The sequence below is a fragment of the Mycteria americana genome, chromosome 15 (genome assembly GCF_035582795.1).
Source record: "Mycteria americana isolate JAX WOST 10 ecotype Jacksonville Zoo and Gardens chromosome 15, USCA_MyAme_1.0, whole genome shotgun sequence".
In the NCBI taxonomy this organism is placed as follows: domain Eukaryota; kingdom Metazoa; phylum Chordata; class Aves; order Ciconiiformes; family Ciconiidae; genus Mycteria; species Mycteria americana.
This window is the reverse complement of record NC_134379.1, coordinates 11724744-11740325: the sequence shown is the minus strand read 5'-3', so window position 1 is coordinate 11740325 and position 15582 is coordinate 11724744. Positions and strand designations below refer to the sequence as shown.

General features: G+C 43.7%; 1 protein-coding gene across 8 annotated transcripts in view; it reads right to left on the bottom strand.

Moving 5' to 3' along the window:
* Positions 1 to 15582, bottom strand: part of AUTS2 (activator of transcription and developmental regulator AUTS2) — a 793700-nt gene that overhangs the window by 60820 nt on the left and 717298 nt on the right. For all 8 annotated transcript variants that reach the window (XM_075518124.1, XM_075518122.1, XM_075518121.1 and 5 more), the window contains one exon: positions 12499 to 12547. In XM_075518124.1, the coding sequence (XP_075374239.1) occupies positions 12499 to 12547 (49 nt within the window). The remainder of the gene's footprint in view (positions 1 to 12498; positions 12548 to 15582) is intronic.

The following is a 15582-nucleotide window of genomic DNA, read 5'->3' as shown; positions in this document are numbered from 1 at the left end:
ACTTGTCACAGACTGCCGAAGAGACCCTCCTTCGGCTGCAATAACCAGCACGCTATTTCCCAAGCTGTCACCCTCGCGTCTCAGCACTATCTGCTGCTTAAAGATTTGCTCTGACATGAACCAGGCAGCGCGGTGGCTGTTATCGTTAAGGGCTCTGCACACAGTGGTCTGTGTCAGCTGCACTGTGCTTAGGGTTTGCTTCACCCAATTATTTGTTTGTCATTTAGAGACCTGGGTATTGAGCAGATATTGTCAAGTTATTTTTGGGCCCCGATACACTAGCAAAACATAATGAGACCTTTAGGTGAATAACTGTCTTGGCAGCAAGGTGCTAAGATGATGTGCTGTTGAAAGGCTGGATAGCAATTAGGTTATTTGAATAAGATGAGATGCTGGACAGGGCACGTGAAGACAGAGAAAACCAGCTTAACTATTAAAATGCCACCCCTCACTTCAAGTTGTCAGCTAACTATTTGAGCAAGGTGTTAATTTACTACAGGCTGGATTGCCAACAAACTTAATTTTTTATCAATTCAAAAGACGTACAGACTTGTCCCACATGCACATATTACCCAGCCCTTTCCAGACAAGTGTAACAGCTTGCCAGATGATTATTATCAACATTTAATTGCATTACAGCGATTCCCACAAGCCCTGGCCACGGGCCTGGTTTGCACAACGTGAGGGGCTGTGCAACCAGGACAAAAGATGGTCCGAAGACCTATAGTATAAGAATAAGAGTCAGCATACAGATACGGAGATGTTGAAGCAGATGAAAAAACACCTCAATCGAGACCCATCACCAAAAGAGGAAGGTTCGCACAATGCCCAAGGCATTGGAGCGACCTGAAGAGACATAGGGTAGTGCACAAGTCCTCTCTCCTGCTCTGTGGGTTTCACCTGCTGCCCACATGAGCCTGTTCCAGTAAGCTGGACTCACACCCATGATGCCCACAAACACATCTCCCAGGACCTAACATCTTGCAAGGTGTTCAGAAACCATCATGCTGGTCATCACCACACACACAGTAGGAAGTGGTTCAGACTTGTCCAACTGATCAAATTGGGTTTTATCTACACAAACTTTACGTCGCGTCCTGTCTGCATCACAGGATATGCATATAGCACCTCATGACCTGACAGCACGGGGCAATGAACTTTTAAAGAGGGTCACTATACAAAGATACTTGGTTTTGTAAAATATTTATGCAGATACACGTATTACAGGAAAACACTCTACAAGATTAGCACTAGGAACTCCACCATGTTTGGCAGAGATGAGCACTCTCGTTTCTTCTCCCTCCAAGTGCAAACTCATACATTGCTAATTTGGGCATAGCGTATCTGCAGAAACCATTGGGAAAACACAAGAGCAGGTACAACAGCCAATTTTTAGGAAGGAAAATTGACCATAGCATAGAGAAAAGCTGTAAAACAAGAAAAGTGACCTCTGCAACACAGAAACAAATGAGAGTTTTCTAATTCAATCCATAGAGCCATTTGGTTTTGTTTTAACCTTATAAACGCTCAAGTACAAGCTTCCGTACCAAAAGATTATGATTTATCTTGGAGCCTGAACCAAACATAGTCAACAGGGACCTGTTCATTCATAGTAATGGCAGTGGGTCTGGCCTCAGATGACTTATGACATCTCTCTCGATGCATAGAGAGCATCACCAGAAGCAGCACCGCAGGCACAGTTACGCGACTGGTACCAGCATGAGTTAATCCGTCTAGCCGCTTACAGGCAATGCCTTGTGTACTCTAAGGGTTGTTCACCCCATCTGCAATCAGGCATGACTGTTCAAATATGAACTGGATTATAATGAGCCGGTTATTCAAGAACCACCGTCTTCAAAACAACTCTGCCTAGAGTGGTCTGCTTTAAACATGTCTGATGTAATCACGGGATTTCTTTTGGTGTGGTGAAAGAGGACATACACAGTGTTTCATGATTGCTAGTATTGTTCCCGAGCATGCTCTCATCCCTGCTGGATGTTTGCGTTCAGAGGGCCTGGTCAGCACTACCCCTCCACACTGCTCCTTCCAAAACGCTAACGGCTTTCCATTTTTCCATCCACATAGTAATGCTTTCCCAGATCCCAAAGACACTGGAGACTGTTTATTCATACAGCAACAATCCTCACCTTCAAACCAACACCCACTTGATGGGGAGTCAGAAACACAAGACTGAACTTCCAGCAATGAATTAAGACCAAAACAAAACCCAAGATCTTTCTTCTGTCTTTCTTGATGAAGAGGCGAGGTGAGAGCCCATGAGTTCATCCCATTTCTCCCAGTCAACTAAGACAGACCCGTTCGGACCTCAGGAGGAGCGTCAGGAGTACTTAAATAACAGTTTAGGTACCTCATCTAGACGCGGTCAGATGCAAGAGGAAAGATTTAAGTTCTCTCTCAGTGGTGCCAGATCCTCAGCATCCTTATCAGACTTCCCATCTACCAAAGCCTGAAGTGTCTCATTGCCCCCCATAACAAAAGGAACTGAGGACCACCTTGGGAGAGCAATTCCCTTAATGACAACGCTTTCTTTGCACTACCCCAAGGTGCCAAGCAGAGATGTTATTTAAAGTTTCAAAGCAGACCTACGCTTGAGGTTGAGATTTACAACAGGCACTGTACTCTTGACACAGCTTCTCACCCCTCCTCAGAGACAGCAGGTCCCGCCCAGCACTGAAAAACTGCCAAAACCTGCCAGATTTTGATCATCATTTCTCTCAGCAACACAAGCAAGGAGAAAAGAAAAAAACCCAGTTACTATCACAGGACAGAACAAAATGGTGCTGTTGTTGCAACAGGGTCTGTTATACCGCAGCAGCCATCACACCTTGCAAGCTGCAGAGGCTACAATTGTACAACCAACCAACAATAAAAAACAGCAAACAAAAGTAAAACCAGGGCTCTTGCTCATCTGCTTTTGATTTTTATAATTCTCTTTTAACAAATGAAGTTTAAGTGCTTATGGGACTAACAACCTAGTAAATGAACTAAGTATTAATTTGTGGCTTTATTACTTAGCAGACCTATTTCTCATGAAGCCGTTTTTTCTTAGGACACAGCTCGTTCTGCAGCAGCTGTTTTCTATTACAAGCCACTCAAATTCCTTTGCCTCCAATTTTCAAAAGTGCCCACTAACTTGGAATATTTGGAAATGATACCAAACTGCTGTGGGAGTTCAGTAGTGCTACGCTCGTCCCTCTCTCCAGTCCTCTAATCCTAACAAAAATCATCCTGTACAACACGCGGAGCAGCAAACCTGCAGGTTCCTCCCCACCTCCCTCGCCACGGGCTGAGCGCTGACCCAGGCAGCCCAAGTCCTCCAGATCCACCTTGTCTCTTGACCCCACAATATCTTGTGGAAACCCATAAAGGAACCACAGAGCACGATGTGAACCCGGTGATAAGGTTCCCATAGAGGGCTAAAGAAGAACGTGGCTTGGCCCAAGCTCCAAAGACTGTGCGTGACTTTCAGATAGCTGTAGGTGAGGGGGGTAACACAAGGTTTGGGGAGCCCCTCTGGCTGTAAACAGGAGACAGGAATAAGCCAGGCGGCCCTGGCGACATCAGGGCAAGCTGCGAGCACCCCTAAAGCCAGGATTTCAAGTGCCGGGGGAAATCCTGCTGTAGTAAATGGAGGCTCTAGCAGTCTGGTGGGGTTTGAGCCTTGTGCTCTTGGACTTGGAAATTCTCCTCTGGTCCCACTTTGAAGATCCTTTGGTGAGCCTAGGTCTTCAGCTCAAAAAGATTTTTTAGAACATATTTTTTGGATTAGAAGGAAGCTCCCCCCCCACTCTCCTAGCATATGTAAGTCAAGGCCATTAGCTACTCTATAAAAGCCACTTAAATCAGTTTATCTGCTCTTCTGTTTGCCACTTTTTAAGTGTACATTTACATTGGCTTTTTTAAACAGCTCACTGAATGCGGCCCAACGCCCCGTTCAGACGCACGCTCACTTGCTACTTGAAGCATTTCTCAGCATGCTCCTGGCAGCTGTACTAGTCACATCGAGCTTGGAAAATAGTTTACGTTACACTAAATAATCGCACGCACTGCACAGTTCCAGGGCAAGTTGTGATCGCAGGGTGAAGCCGTGCTGTGGACAGGCTGACCCTGCCAGGGCCGGAGCGGGGGCAGCCCCTCTGCCCTCGCCCGGCCTCTGCCTGCACATCTGCCCCCGCCCCTGCACCGCGCCTTTCACTCGGGCAACTCCGCTGCAAAATATCCCCCTTTTCTTGCTGCTTTCGAGTTTCTGGTGAGTCAATACCCTCAGCTCCCAGAGTCCAACCAAAGCCGGGGCAGCAGGAAGGTGGGGGAAGACAGCGGGACCTGCTGGGGACAGGGACCGGCGAAAGGGGCTCGAGCCCCCCTCAGTCACAGAGGTGCGCTAGGGATGGAAAAAAAAGGAAATAACAAGCGATGCCTGGGTAGCTGCAAGTCTCAAGGGTGTCACAGGATTTACCCCTGTGGCCCTCATCCAGCAAAGCACTTAAGTAAATGCTCAGTGTTAACAAGTGTTTAAAGTCAGTCAAGCAATGAAGCACGTTACTGAACTGAAGCCTAAACGAGGACAAATTAGGGTCTGTTTATTCTGCTCCATGAGACTGAAAACGTCCTCTTACAATCCTCTCTCTATCTTGAGAAATGGCAGCATCCCTTCGCGACAAGGCCCTGGCCTTTTGTTTTGGACAAACCATGCTGAACCATGAGAAAGTTAAAAATTCACCGGTTTAAAGTACCATCCTTCACAAGGTCTTCGTTGCCATCAGAATGAACGTGGTAGTTCTCGCTTGGAAGCTCGATTTCAGTCTTTCTGCCTACTCAGACAAATATTATTGCACTTAAGTCACACACTGAAGGGTTTCTTCACATGTTCAGACTGTGTTTTTCTAGAAAAAAAAAAAAGCTGAGACTTTGGAAAGCAACAGCGAGATCTGCCTGTGGTTCTCCGCTCCTATTCCCACACTTTGGAAAACAATGACTAATTCAAATAACTTCATGGACTTTTGTGGGCAGTCTGCATGATAAAATAATATCTTACTTTGTGGGATCATTTTAGGTGGAGAAACATTTAAAATATGTCGGCGCAGTGATGAAGGCAAAAGGCATTCTTGTTTGGGAGACAGTTGAGAACTGGAAGAAAAAAGCTTCTTTGCTTGGTTTTTAAGCAGCTATGAAGACTTTATGAAAAAAAAAAAAAAAAAAAAAGAGAGAAAAAAAAAGCACAATTCATATAGATGTCCCTGTGAAACTCCTACTGACATCCAGAGTGTCAAGACTGTAGGATGTGAGATACTTTGGAGTGCATTTTTTTTTTTTTTTTTTTTTTTTAATTAACAGTAGCTGGATGTAAGACAGCCTGAGCAAGGAGTGTTAAATTGTGCCAAGTGAGAAGGCATTAGATCCTATAGAAAAAGGGACTACGGAGGTGAACCGGCGGGTTAGTGGCACAGCTGGCTACTTGGGAAGCCCGGGCACCCCTGCCTATGTGGTACGCTGCAGACCGAGCACTTTCTGCACAGGTCTACAGTCTTCAAAGGATCTTAAAAGAGAGGCTTGCAATACACCTTGGATGGCGGTTTGAAATAAACCATTTCTTTCTGAAGGTAAAGTTAATTTATGGCCCATTCCTACACTTTTTTCTTTCCTTTCCTTTTTTTTTTTAGCCACACAAGCACACAATATATAGTTACATGGTGCTGCTGGAGGTTAGCAGCAGTTAATCCCCACGACGGCCGCAGATACGCAGTACTCCTCAGACAGCGGAGCGGCATGCAATGGAAACACCCCACGCAGGCTGTTCCCACCCTTGAGCTGGGACAGCTCAGGCCGTGCTGAGCCACCCTCCAAGGAAGCCCTTTTGTCCTCTTCCAACCTAAGCAAGGTGTTGTCAACCCAGTATCAACATTAAATACATGGATAAATCAGATGAAGGAACCAATTCATGTTGTTCGGTGTTATCTAAAACCACGTACCCATTGCATAAGCGCGTTGGTGTTTATGTGGTCCTTGGTTTAACTTGTGGGTTAAACCTACTCGTGGGTTAAACCTACTTGCAGGAGAAGGTGACAGTTCTGCTGGTGTGAACCTGATGTAAATGGTCTTCGCCTCTCCGCTGAAAATGACATTGCTGTGCTTTTCCAATTGAAATGAAATGTATTTGATAAGATAACAAATGCCTGGCAAAGCACATTTAAGTTATGTAAGGGAAAGAAGAGGAGGGGAAAAATCTTGTATAAACAGCAAAACAATACAGCTTTATCTAATCTCAGCAACTTATTGCTGCTTGTCTGTGTGTGTGTGTTTTACTGACAAAATAAAATAAATTGAATCAGCTCACACACGATAACATGCTCTTTCCTACCTCATACTAATTGCTTGGCTAATTGATGTTTGTTGAACTTTCTCCATTTCATTGAGTGATTAGGTACAAAGCTAACAGTTGACATCTGTAGGCGCTTAACTGGCGTCTGTAATTACTGTTAATGTTAAATAATTGTTAGTTAATTGGAGTGGTAACTGACTGAATGGAATCCAGATTGTGAAGCAAAAAAGAGACCTAGTTAAATAAACATACATTTTCAGAGAAAACAACATTTTATTACAAGGGAGAGACTAACAGCAGGCCAGATATGGGAGGTCTGCAGGACGCTCCATTTATGAAATCTCACGCCAGACTCCAGCGTGGGCTCCACTAACTGCAGGTTATGTCAAGTCAGGATCTTTGTGATCAAAACACTCTTACCCAAGAATTTTTCCACCTTATCTTGAACCAATTATGACAATTTGTTATTTTACAGCCCAATGCTGATAAGTCTTTTTTGAGAAAATCAAATATAGTTTAATCTATAAAACAAATACTCTCTCTAGAATAGATACAATTATGTATTAGTAAATATTGCCGTTTTGCTCACTGAGATTGGAATAGTTTGACTTTGCTAAAATCAACAGCCTTAAATGAACTCTTAGGGGAATACGATCACCAACTGACACCAAAGGGTACTTGATACCACTCCAAATGGGCAAGGAAGCCCAGAACACCACTTCCAACTGTCTCCCTCTGCTATTCTGGTCAAGAAAAGCCAGTGCCTACAGGTGCTTGTACCATGCTGGCAGGTTTATGGTTTTGTTTTGAATTACTAACTTAAAATTATCAGTGAAGCCTTGGAAGACTCCTGTTTTGTAAGATCATAAGTTTTAAGATGTAAGAATCTGAAAGGTTTTGGAAGAGGCTACCTTTGACTTTCACCCGTCCCTCTGGGCTCACTGGGGACATCACATTACCCAGCGACCTTTTCCTGCAGCTACCGAACAGCTATGGTATCTCCCAGCACTAGCGACCCCGCTTGACTGCCACGTCCCACCCAAAAAGCCATGGGCACATAAAGAAGGAGGGGGCATGGAAAGCGTATGCATGGAAAGGAGTGGTTTGTCCTCAGGAGAGGCAGCCATAAGGGGATGTTAGGGAACAAATTCCTTGCTCAGATAAAGTCTTCATGGCAAAGACATAACTGCCTTGCTCTTTTGTGTACCAGAACAAAGGACCATCGCAAGGCATATATTGACTTTTTTGTCTGCCTGACTTGGAAGTTAGAATGAAGTGATGCACCACTTCTTCTAATCTAACTCAGAGGTACAAGAAACCCGGGGTCTGCAAAACCCGAGGCTTTTTCCAGTGCTCAGTCCCTCACTAATGAGACACTGAACTTTCACATGGAAAATATTGAAAAGCCATTTGAAACCCACAAAACACAGGCAAACCAAGTGATCCAAAGGCACCAGGTAAGTCTCCACCGGAAAGGCAAGGAGACACCATCGCCAGGGTATCACTTCGGGAGGGTGAGCCAACAACCACAAAAAAAGAAATCTGCAGAACTGCCCATATGATTCAGCAGTCCCTGAGGTTTGCTGGCCAACGGGATTTCCTGCAGCGCTGGGATTGCTCCGGAGCCCTAGCAGCAAGCTAGGAAGAAGCATTTCAGTGAGGAGAAGAGGTAGCATGGAGGGCCAACATATGCAGACAGCAGCCCGCCCAAAGATCGAAAGCAACACTTACAACATACACCAAGTGAGTGAGGATGTTACCTAGATTCCTACAGACCCTTGAAAAGGAGGGAGGCAGCAGTCAGTTCTCTGGCATGCTGACCATGTCAATATTGCCCACGTGCTACCTATGTAGTAGTGGATCCACTTATATTCAACATGAGATGCTGTGGGGATGGTTTACTTGGAGAGAGCGAGAGCACTTCTCCACAGCCAAGGATCTCCTGTGAATGGGATCAGCAGAGAAGTATCGGCCAACTTTTTTTTTTTCCTGGTTACAGAAAGAGATGTTATAGGGGATCCTCAAGAAACGATTCACCACAGGCAGATGAGGGGAGAGACAACAATATGCCTGTTTTTCTAGGGAAGGATATTGCTGTAGAACCACCTAAAAAGCCAGGGCTTGATCTGACTGGTGTTTCAGCCACCAGTGAAGACTAGTAACCCCGACGCCTTGATCTACCTCCAGCTGAGAGTATAAATATTTCCCTGACAGCTGGTGGTGCCAGGAAGCAGAAGGATTCATAAAGTTTACATGAACATCCTGTAAACAATTTGAACATAAAAAGCTGTAACAGCCCAATTGTGTTTCTGATCAAAGGCAAACTTCAATATACAGCACAAATGAAAACTTCATCACTTTGGGACTCATTTCTCCCTCCAGGAAAAGCTGTTTTCCAAGGGTACGTAGGAGGGAGTTAACATAAACGAAATACATAGTAGCAGTAGGAGCTGCCTGCTCTACAGCTTCAGATGTGTCTATTTAAATTATTAGGAGCTAATAGTATTTAATTATGCTGGAAAGGCACGTTACAAAAATTCATGAACAAGACCTGTACTTTGGCCAGGATTAATGGTGCTAAGGTTGACGCTCGCAGAGGGTAAGGAAAAGTTATGTTCGTTCAAAGAAATAACGACTGTAAGTAGCAATCCCAAACTGCAAGGCCCGGCCTGCAGCGAGGGCGGGGACAGACCGGGACCTGCAGGCGGGCGACGCGCTCCTCTTCCATCCCTTGTCCACCTCATTTATTCAAGATGTTAACAGCTCCTTTTTCAAGCATTACTAAGGGCGCAGACCCTCGGGTGCTCACCTCCCAACACAGCCACCTGGATTTCCATGGGAATCATTTCCCTAGGTAATTTTAAGCATTACAAGGTAAAGTGTTCCTGCCTGAGTGACTGGAACGCAGAGCTTTGATTCACGACCAGGGACAACTCATTTCAGCGGCAGCTACAGCGATTCCTGCCCTGGGGACCAAGCCACACGCCTCCCCAATTCCCAGCCCTGCTGCAGACGCGGCACAGGGCTGGGGACCTCTGGGAGCGATGGCAGCACAGGGCTGACATGGGAACCCCACAGCCCTCTCTAACGCGGCATCGCTCGGCTGCGACACGTATCCCAGCCCTGAGGGGCCCCAACATCCACGTGCCACCCCCCAAAACTCACGGGACCCTTCTAGATTTAAGGATGCATCCTCACATTCAGCTCCAAGGGCAGCTAACTCCTAAATGGAAGATGAGAGACTTCTTCCCAAGGGGTTTTACCACCTCTTCAAGGGAGGTTTTGGGAGGATTTCACTCTGCTCTGGATTTTTTAATTATTAGTATTTCTGAGGAAGGGACTGATCCACATCACACATCCATACTAATCCATCACACCTTGAGCTTGACCTCATCTCGGGCCTTGAAGTCCACGACTAAATGACAGAAAGGGGACAAAACATATATACAAGACCTAAAATGCTTCAAGATTTCCACCTGCTTTGTAAATCCATTACTTCTGTAATTTCTGTTACCTCAGCTATAAATAATTCTACAAAATAAAAATAGCAAGGAAAAAAAAAAGTGCGTGAGAGACACAGGCAGCTACGGGACATCTGAGAGGAACGGCTGTGGACACAGAGGGATGTACACTTGTCAGTCTGCCGAGCCCTCCCAGCCTGGCCCATCAGCCAGGAGCTTTGAAGGTTTCATCATGATTTACCCAATGCAAATCTGACCTTTCTTACGAGTGACTTTTATTGCTTTTGGCAAAAGCAGCCATGGACAACACAGGGGGGAAGAACTGGCTTGGAAGCAAACAGACTGAATTGCAGGGAGAGAACTTGAACTTGGAATATATCAAACTGACAGCACCCGGGCAGTCGTCAGCCGTCCCCAGGGCGGCCACTTGGAGAAGGCAACAGCCTCCCAACCACCGCCGCGGTGAGAGCCCCTGCACCTGGCTGCAAGCAATTATTGACATTATCTCCAAACAGGGGATCTTTTTTGAGGCTCTTTTCCTGATATTTAGTAGTTTGAATGCTAATCCCTTTAACAAAACTGTCCCCTATGCTTTTTCCGCCCTCTTTCCCCTTAATCTCTTTCTCCCAGTGGAAAAAAAAAAAAAAAGGAAAAAAAAAAAAAGAAAATACCAGTCAGCCTAGTTTGGCCGCACCTGGATTTGCATTGATTCTTCCCTTGTCATTCATGTTACCAACAGGAATTAGCATATGGCTTTAAGGGGAAACTCAGGAGGAGAAAAGAAAGACGCCATTTTGATGGAAATAAGGGGCAAAGGAATAATCTACCATCAACTAAAAAGCTTATTTGTGTACGGTTTCCCAAGCAAAGCTTTGAAAAGCCCATGTTGATTTTAGGCTACACAAAGAAACCCTAATCCTTTCAAGGGAACTAAATCACCAAAGAAAAGTACCTCGGAAGAAAAGGCTCCCTGTCAAGCATGGGTATTCACAATCAAATAGATGCCACGAATCAAGCTCGGTAAGTAAACAAAAATAAGAATGTGGGAAATGTGTTTGAATCAATAAAAAAAGAAAACGAAAGGAAGAGGAAGAGGGGCCTACTCTTCATCAATCACCTCCCGGGGGAGGAGAGCCCCTCACCCTGGTTACAGGCCTCCGCCAGGAATGTGGATTCACCCCCGCTTCTCCTCTGCCCTGGCCCAGCCCCAAGAAAGGGCTGCTCAAATGCCAAAGCTTTTTACAGCGAATTAGCAAAATAAAGATGCAGTCACATGTAGTGTGGGGGCCCTGAGTCACTCCAAACACACAACTCTTCCTTTCGACTTGTCCGCGCCACCTATTCTCCGCCTATGGAGGGGCCGAGGGGGAACCTGTAAATCCAATTATCAGGAGGATATATAAGCTTGCCAAGTGAGATAACCTAGTTAGACCACTGAAATAATCCATCCAGACTCTACTTTCAAAAGATGCTAATATATGAAAAACAGGAATATGGATCCATGACACAATTAAATATAGGTATAATTCAATATGCAGCAAAAGACTTCAGAAGCAATGGTGTATCAGCATGGGAATCCCAAACGTAACGGGGTCACGTACTGTCCCCAGTTAAACTGCTACAGCTTTGTGGAATTAAAAGACACAGAAAAACACCAGGATGACCCGCTGGAATAACAAACCCAAACCCAGGGAGAAGCACACAAGGCAAATACTGAGCAAATCCACACATGGTCAACAAAAAAGACCTAAATTCCAAATGAATCAAATCTGTCTTTTCTAATGCAAACTGACTCAAATGTTCCTAAAAACCAGTGAGTTGAAACACCGTGGGTTTCCAGCTAGAAGCACACCCTTTTACCAAGCAGTTATTGTGCACTGCCTTTAAGAAGTAGGACAGAGGGGTGAAAACCAGACGCTTTTTAAAGGCTTTGAATTATACCCACTGGCGCAACTCATGCCTGGAGCTGCTCCCTCAACCCTCCTTGCAAAAACACAAACCAAACCAAAAATAAGAATTAAAAATAAAAAATCCAAAGTCTACAGTCTATGTAATGATGCTGCTTCAGGACAAGCTCTGCACAGAAGCTCACTGGCACTGATTTAGGGTAAGTTTTCCCTTAATGTACTGTTATATCATTAGCCACTCTCTCTTTGGACTGCTGTTTGGAAGAAATTAATGGGATACTGAATATTTAAATGTGGCCCTCTATATCATTTATTAACTCAACAGAAAGCACACAGCACAGTAAGCCATGGTTTATGACTATTATCCTGTGAATACTAAACGTTGGCTGGTTATTACTGTCAGCAGTGCAAATTGGCTATTCATAATTCCACGTCTATCATGTAGCTGATGAGTAACAATCAAGTTAAAACATTTTGAAAACTCTTACAGTTATTTAAATGAACTTAAATTAAAGCCATTTGTAAAATAAACTATTCCCTAATATTGTTATTTAAATTAATTCTGACCTGGCAGGCAATGCATTATTTAAAGCCTTTATTTTATATTGCTTAAGCAAAGCAATTACCAAGCGTACAGAACACGTCTGAAACCCAGAGAAACATAAAAAGCACTAACAAGCTGATTGCGACATTTCTGCGAGACAAGTTACATTTCATCTCCCATTGAAATTGCCATGAAAAGAAATGTGTGGGGAAAAAAATATGTTTGTGATGTGAATTGCAGTCTTACCTTTATTTGTAACAGCGTTGAACAGTTTTTCAGAACTGGCATCAGATGCCTGAAAGACCAATAAAAAAAAAAGTTACATTTTCTACAAGCGATAGATTTCAAAAGGCATGGCGGTATATTTATACAGACACACAGATGTATGTATATTTTAGGGAAACAAATCAGGTGACAAAACCAAGAGAGCTAATGGGAGCTGCAGCCTCCGAAGAAAGTGCCCATGAGGTGGTGCTGTGCGGCTGTGCTTCGCCGCCCTGCAGTGCAGCTCCGCGTTGGCAAAGGCTCCATTCAATAAAGGAAGAAATGATTTTTTTATCCAACATATTAGCTGCACAGAAACTGCATTTTTGCACTGTAATTATCCAATACCTTCCGACATTGACTTTGCAATGGAGAAGAGTCGTGATTTTGAATCAGACAGCCCAGTTTCGGGAATCTGCAGAACTGCGGATTTCTTAATTAATTTTTAAAGTATTTCTGGAGACCCCTGCTGTGTCAACCATTTGACTTATACCATTTTTAAAGCAGTGCTGATAACTTAGGTTAGGAATTTTACAAACTGCTGTTACGCAGTCTTTGACCGAGAAAGAGTATGCTAGTATTTAGTACCAGCATGTATTTCCACGTAAGATTTGCCTGCGTCAGAATAACTGATTCTTGACACCACGCTCTGTATAAACTAATAACCCATTTTATTTTTCATCACGCCATCTTTATCTGTGGGAGGTTTTTCCTCCTAATATTGCGTTAGTACCTTATCTACTACTGCTGGTCGTATACAAGTACACCGGTTAATCTTTCTGCCTATTATTAAAAAGCCTTACTGAAGTTTCACACAAAAACGCTGAACTCCCCCTTTCAGAAACTAAAACGGCAAGAAACCAGACCGGGGAAGATAACACTGCAAATGTTAATTTTACAAACATCCTGAGCCCAAAAGCAGAAAGCATTAAGTTTATGCATCCATGTTCAACTGAGTTTGCGCACACATACACAATACACACGTACATACATCTAAAGCTTAAACTTCTACCACCTACACATTCACAAACCACAGAGAGCTGTGCAATTTTGAACTGTATCTTGGATCCAACCCCACTGAGACAGTCTGCTTTTCGAAAATACATCGGAAGAAATGTCCTCAGTAACGAAATGTTGCAAACAGGGGGAAAATGCAACACTTGAGAAAGATTTTAGTCTTCTCCTAAAAACTGTTTTCTCACTGGATTCAGGAAAAATAATTAAAAACACTGTCTATTTGGAAAGCAGGCTGTGGTTTTTTCGTCAAAGGGAAGGAATTTCTCAATTCAAACCCATATAAAAACCATCAGACAAGCAACATATATTAGATATCTCAACTGCACCGAAACCTGAGGTGTGAAATTACCGATAAAGAAGTAGATACAGTTCAAACTGCATATCGCAGTGTAGTAATACACTGAAATAATGTTTGTCCTCAAGTTAATAGCATACAAGATTTCTATGATTAATTATTAAAAATAGCTTTATTCTTTTTCAGACTTCTAGACACATTTTACTAGACTACTGTTGGCTTATTTAAAAGCTGAGCTGGTGTATTTCTTCTCGATTAAATACCTTGTAAACACTGGATTTATTACCCAATGATGGATTTATTATTCAGTGATGACTTTCTCTAAATTAATGAAAATATGTGAATAATGCACAAATTGAAGAGATCAAGAAGGCCGTGTGCTTTAAAGAGCAGCCCAATATTAGCCCAACAAATTAAGAGATGCTCAAAGCTTTCCTAACCTTGCCAATCAGCCTGCGCTCTGGTTAAAAATAACAACCTTTCCCAGTGAATTTCATCTGTTGTTGTCTTTTTAAATGCAGCTTCTCTCAGAAGTCAAAACTCTCTGAATCATTCTTTCTTCTTAGAAAGAAAATCCAGTATTAAACCCCAAACTTCTTACAGTTTCAGCTAGTACTTTATTTTACTGTTTCGAAATGAAACAGCATAGGGAACCTGTAACTTTCCCATTTGCTTGATTTTTCCAAACACTAGAGAGAGGAAAACGTTTTTTTAAGAAGTTTGCTCTAATGCCAAGCGTAGACCAACGGATTGTTTTTAAGCCATGGTTTTTCAGGTGAAATCTTTCTCTGTCCTATTGCATAAACTAGTCAGAAATACTGTTGTGAAATCTGGAAGCGGCACTTCTTGGCCGTAACGTGGTGCACAATACATCCTGCCTTGAGAATCACTGTGAGCCAACTGGGAGATGATTATCAGTACAATATGCACACAAAAAGAGAATAATTTTACAAAGACAAAGCTTGTCTGAGAGCGAATCTCCTTTTGCATTACTGACCACACACTACCAAATGGAACAGCAACTTGAAAAAAACCCATTGCCCGGGTTACCATCAAAATAACCCAGAGCCATTTCACCAGCTTGAGCCATGAGATGGAACTTTGACTGCCTGTTTCATTACTTTAAAATTTGGGTTTAAATACAAAACAGCAATTAGGGTAATGTACAACTGATACAGCAGCGAATACAATCTCTGCCAGCAGATAAGACACTGTATCAATTTCCACACAACTCTTATTTCTTCGTAGTTAGGTAGCCACATCACGCAACAACGCTAGAGAAACAAAAAGCTAAATGAATTCCAAAAGCCCCCAACAACTCAGCACTAAGGCAGAAGGATAAAACACAACGCCTTGGCAGGGCTGACCTAAAATCTCCTCTATATTGACAGGAATCTGCGCAGACGACAAAGTGCCTTTATTTCCGTGACGGGGGCTTCAAGGCAATGTGGTCAAACCTCGGTGTTTAAGCAACGGAGAGGAGCGCGGCTATCCCCTTTACACGAGGCAAGTAAAACTGTGTCTTCATCCCCCTTTATCCCGATCATTTCCAGGTCTTACTCGAGCAGCTGATGGAAAGACACTATCTGCTGGCAACGTTACGTTCTGGGAAACCGGCCGGATCCAGCGGACACTGACTATCCCGGGTGCTTTGTGTCCGAAGAGACCTCTCGGTTTCAGAAGTCACCCTGCCCTGGCTCCTGCACAGCCAGTGCGAAAAACAGAGCCGGAGCGGATTACGAACAGTTCCCCTC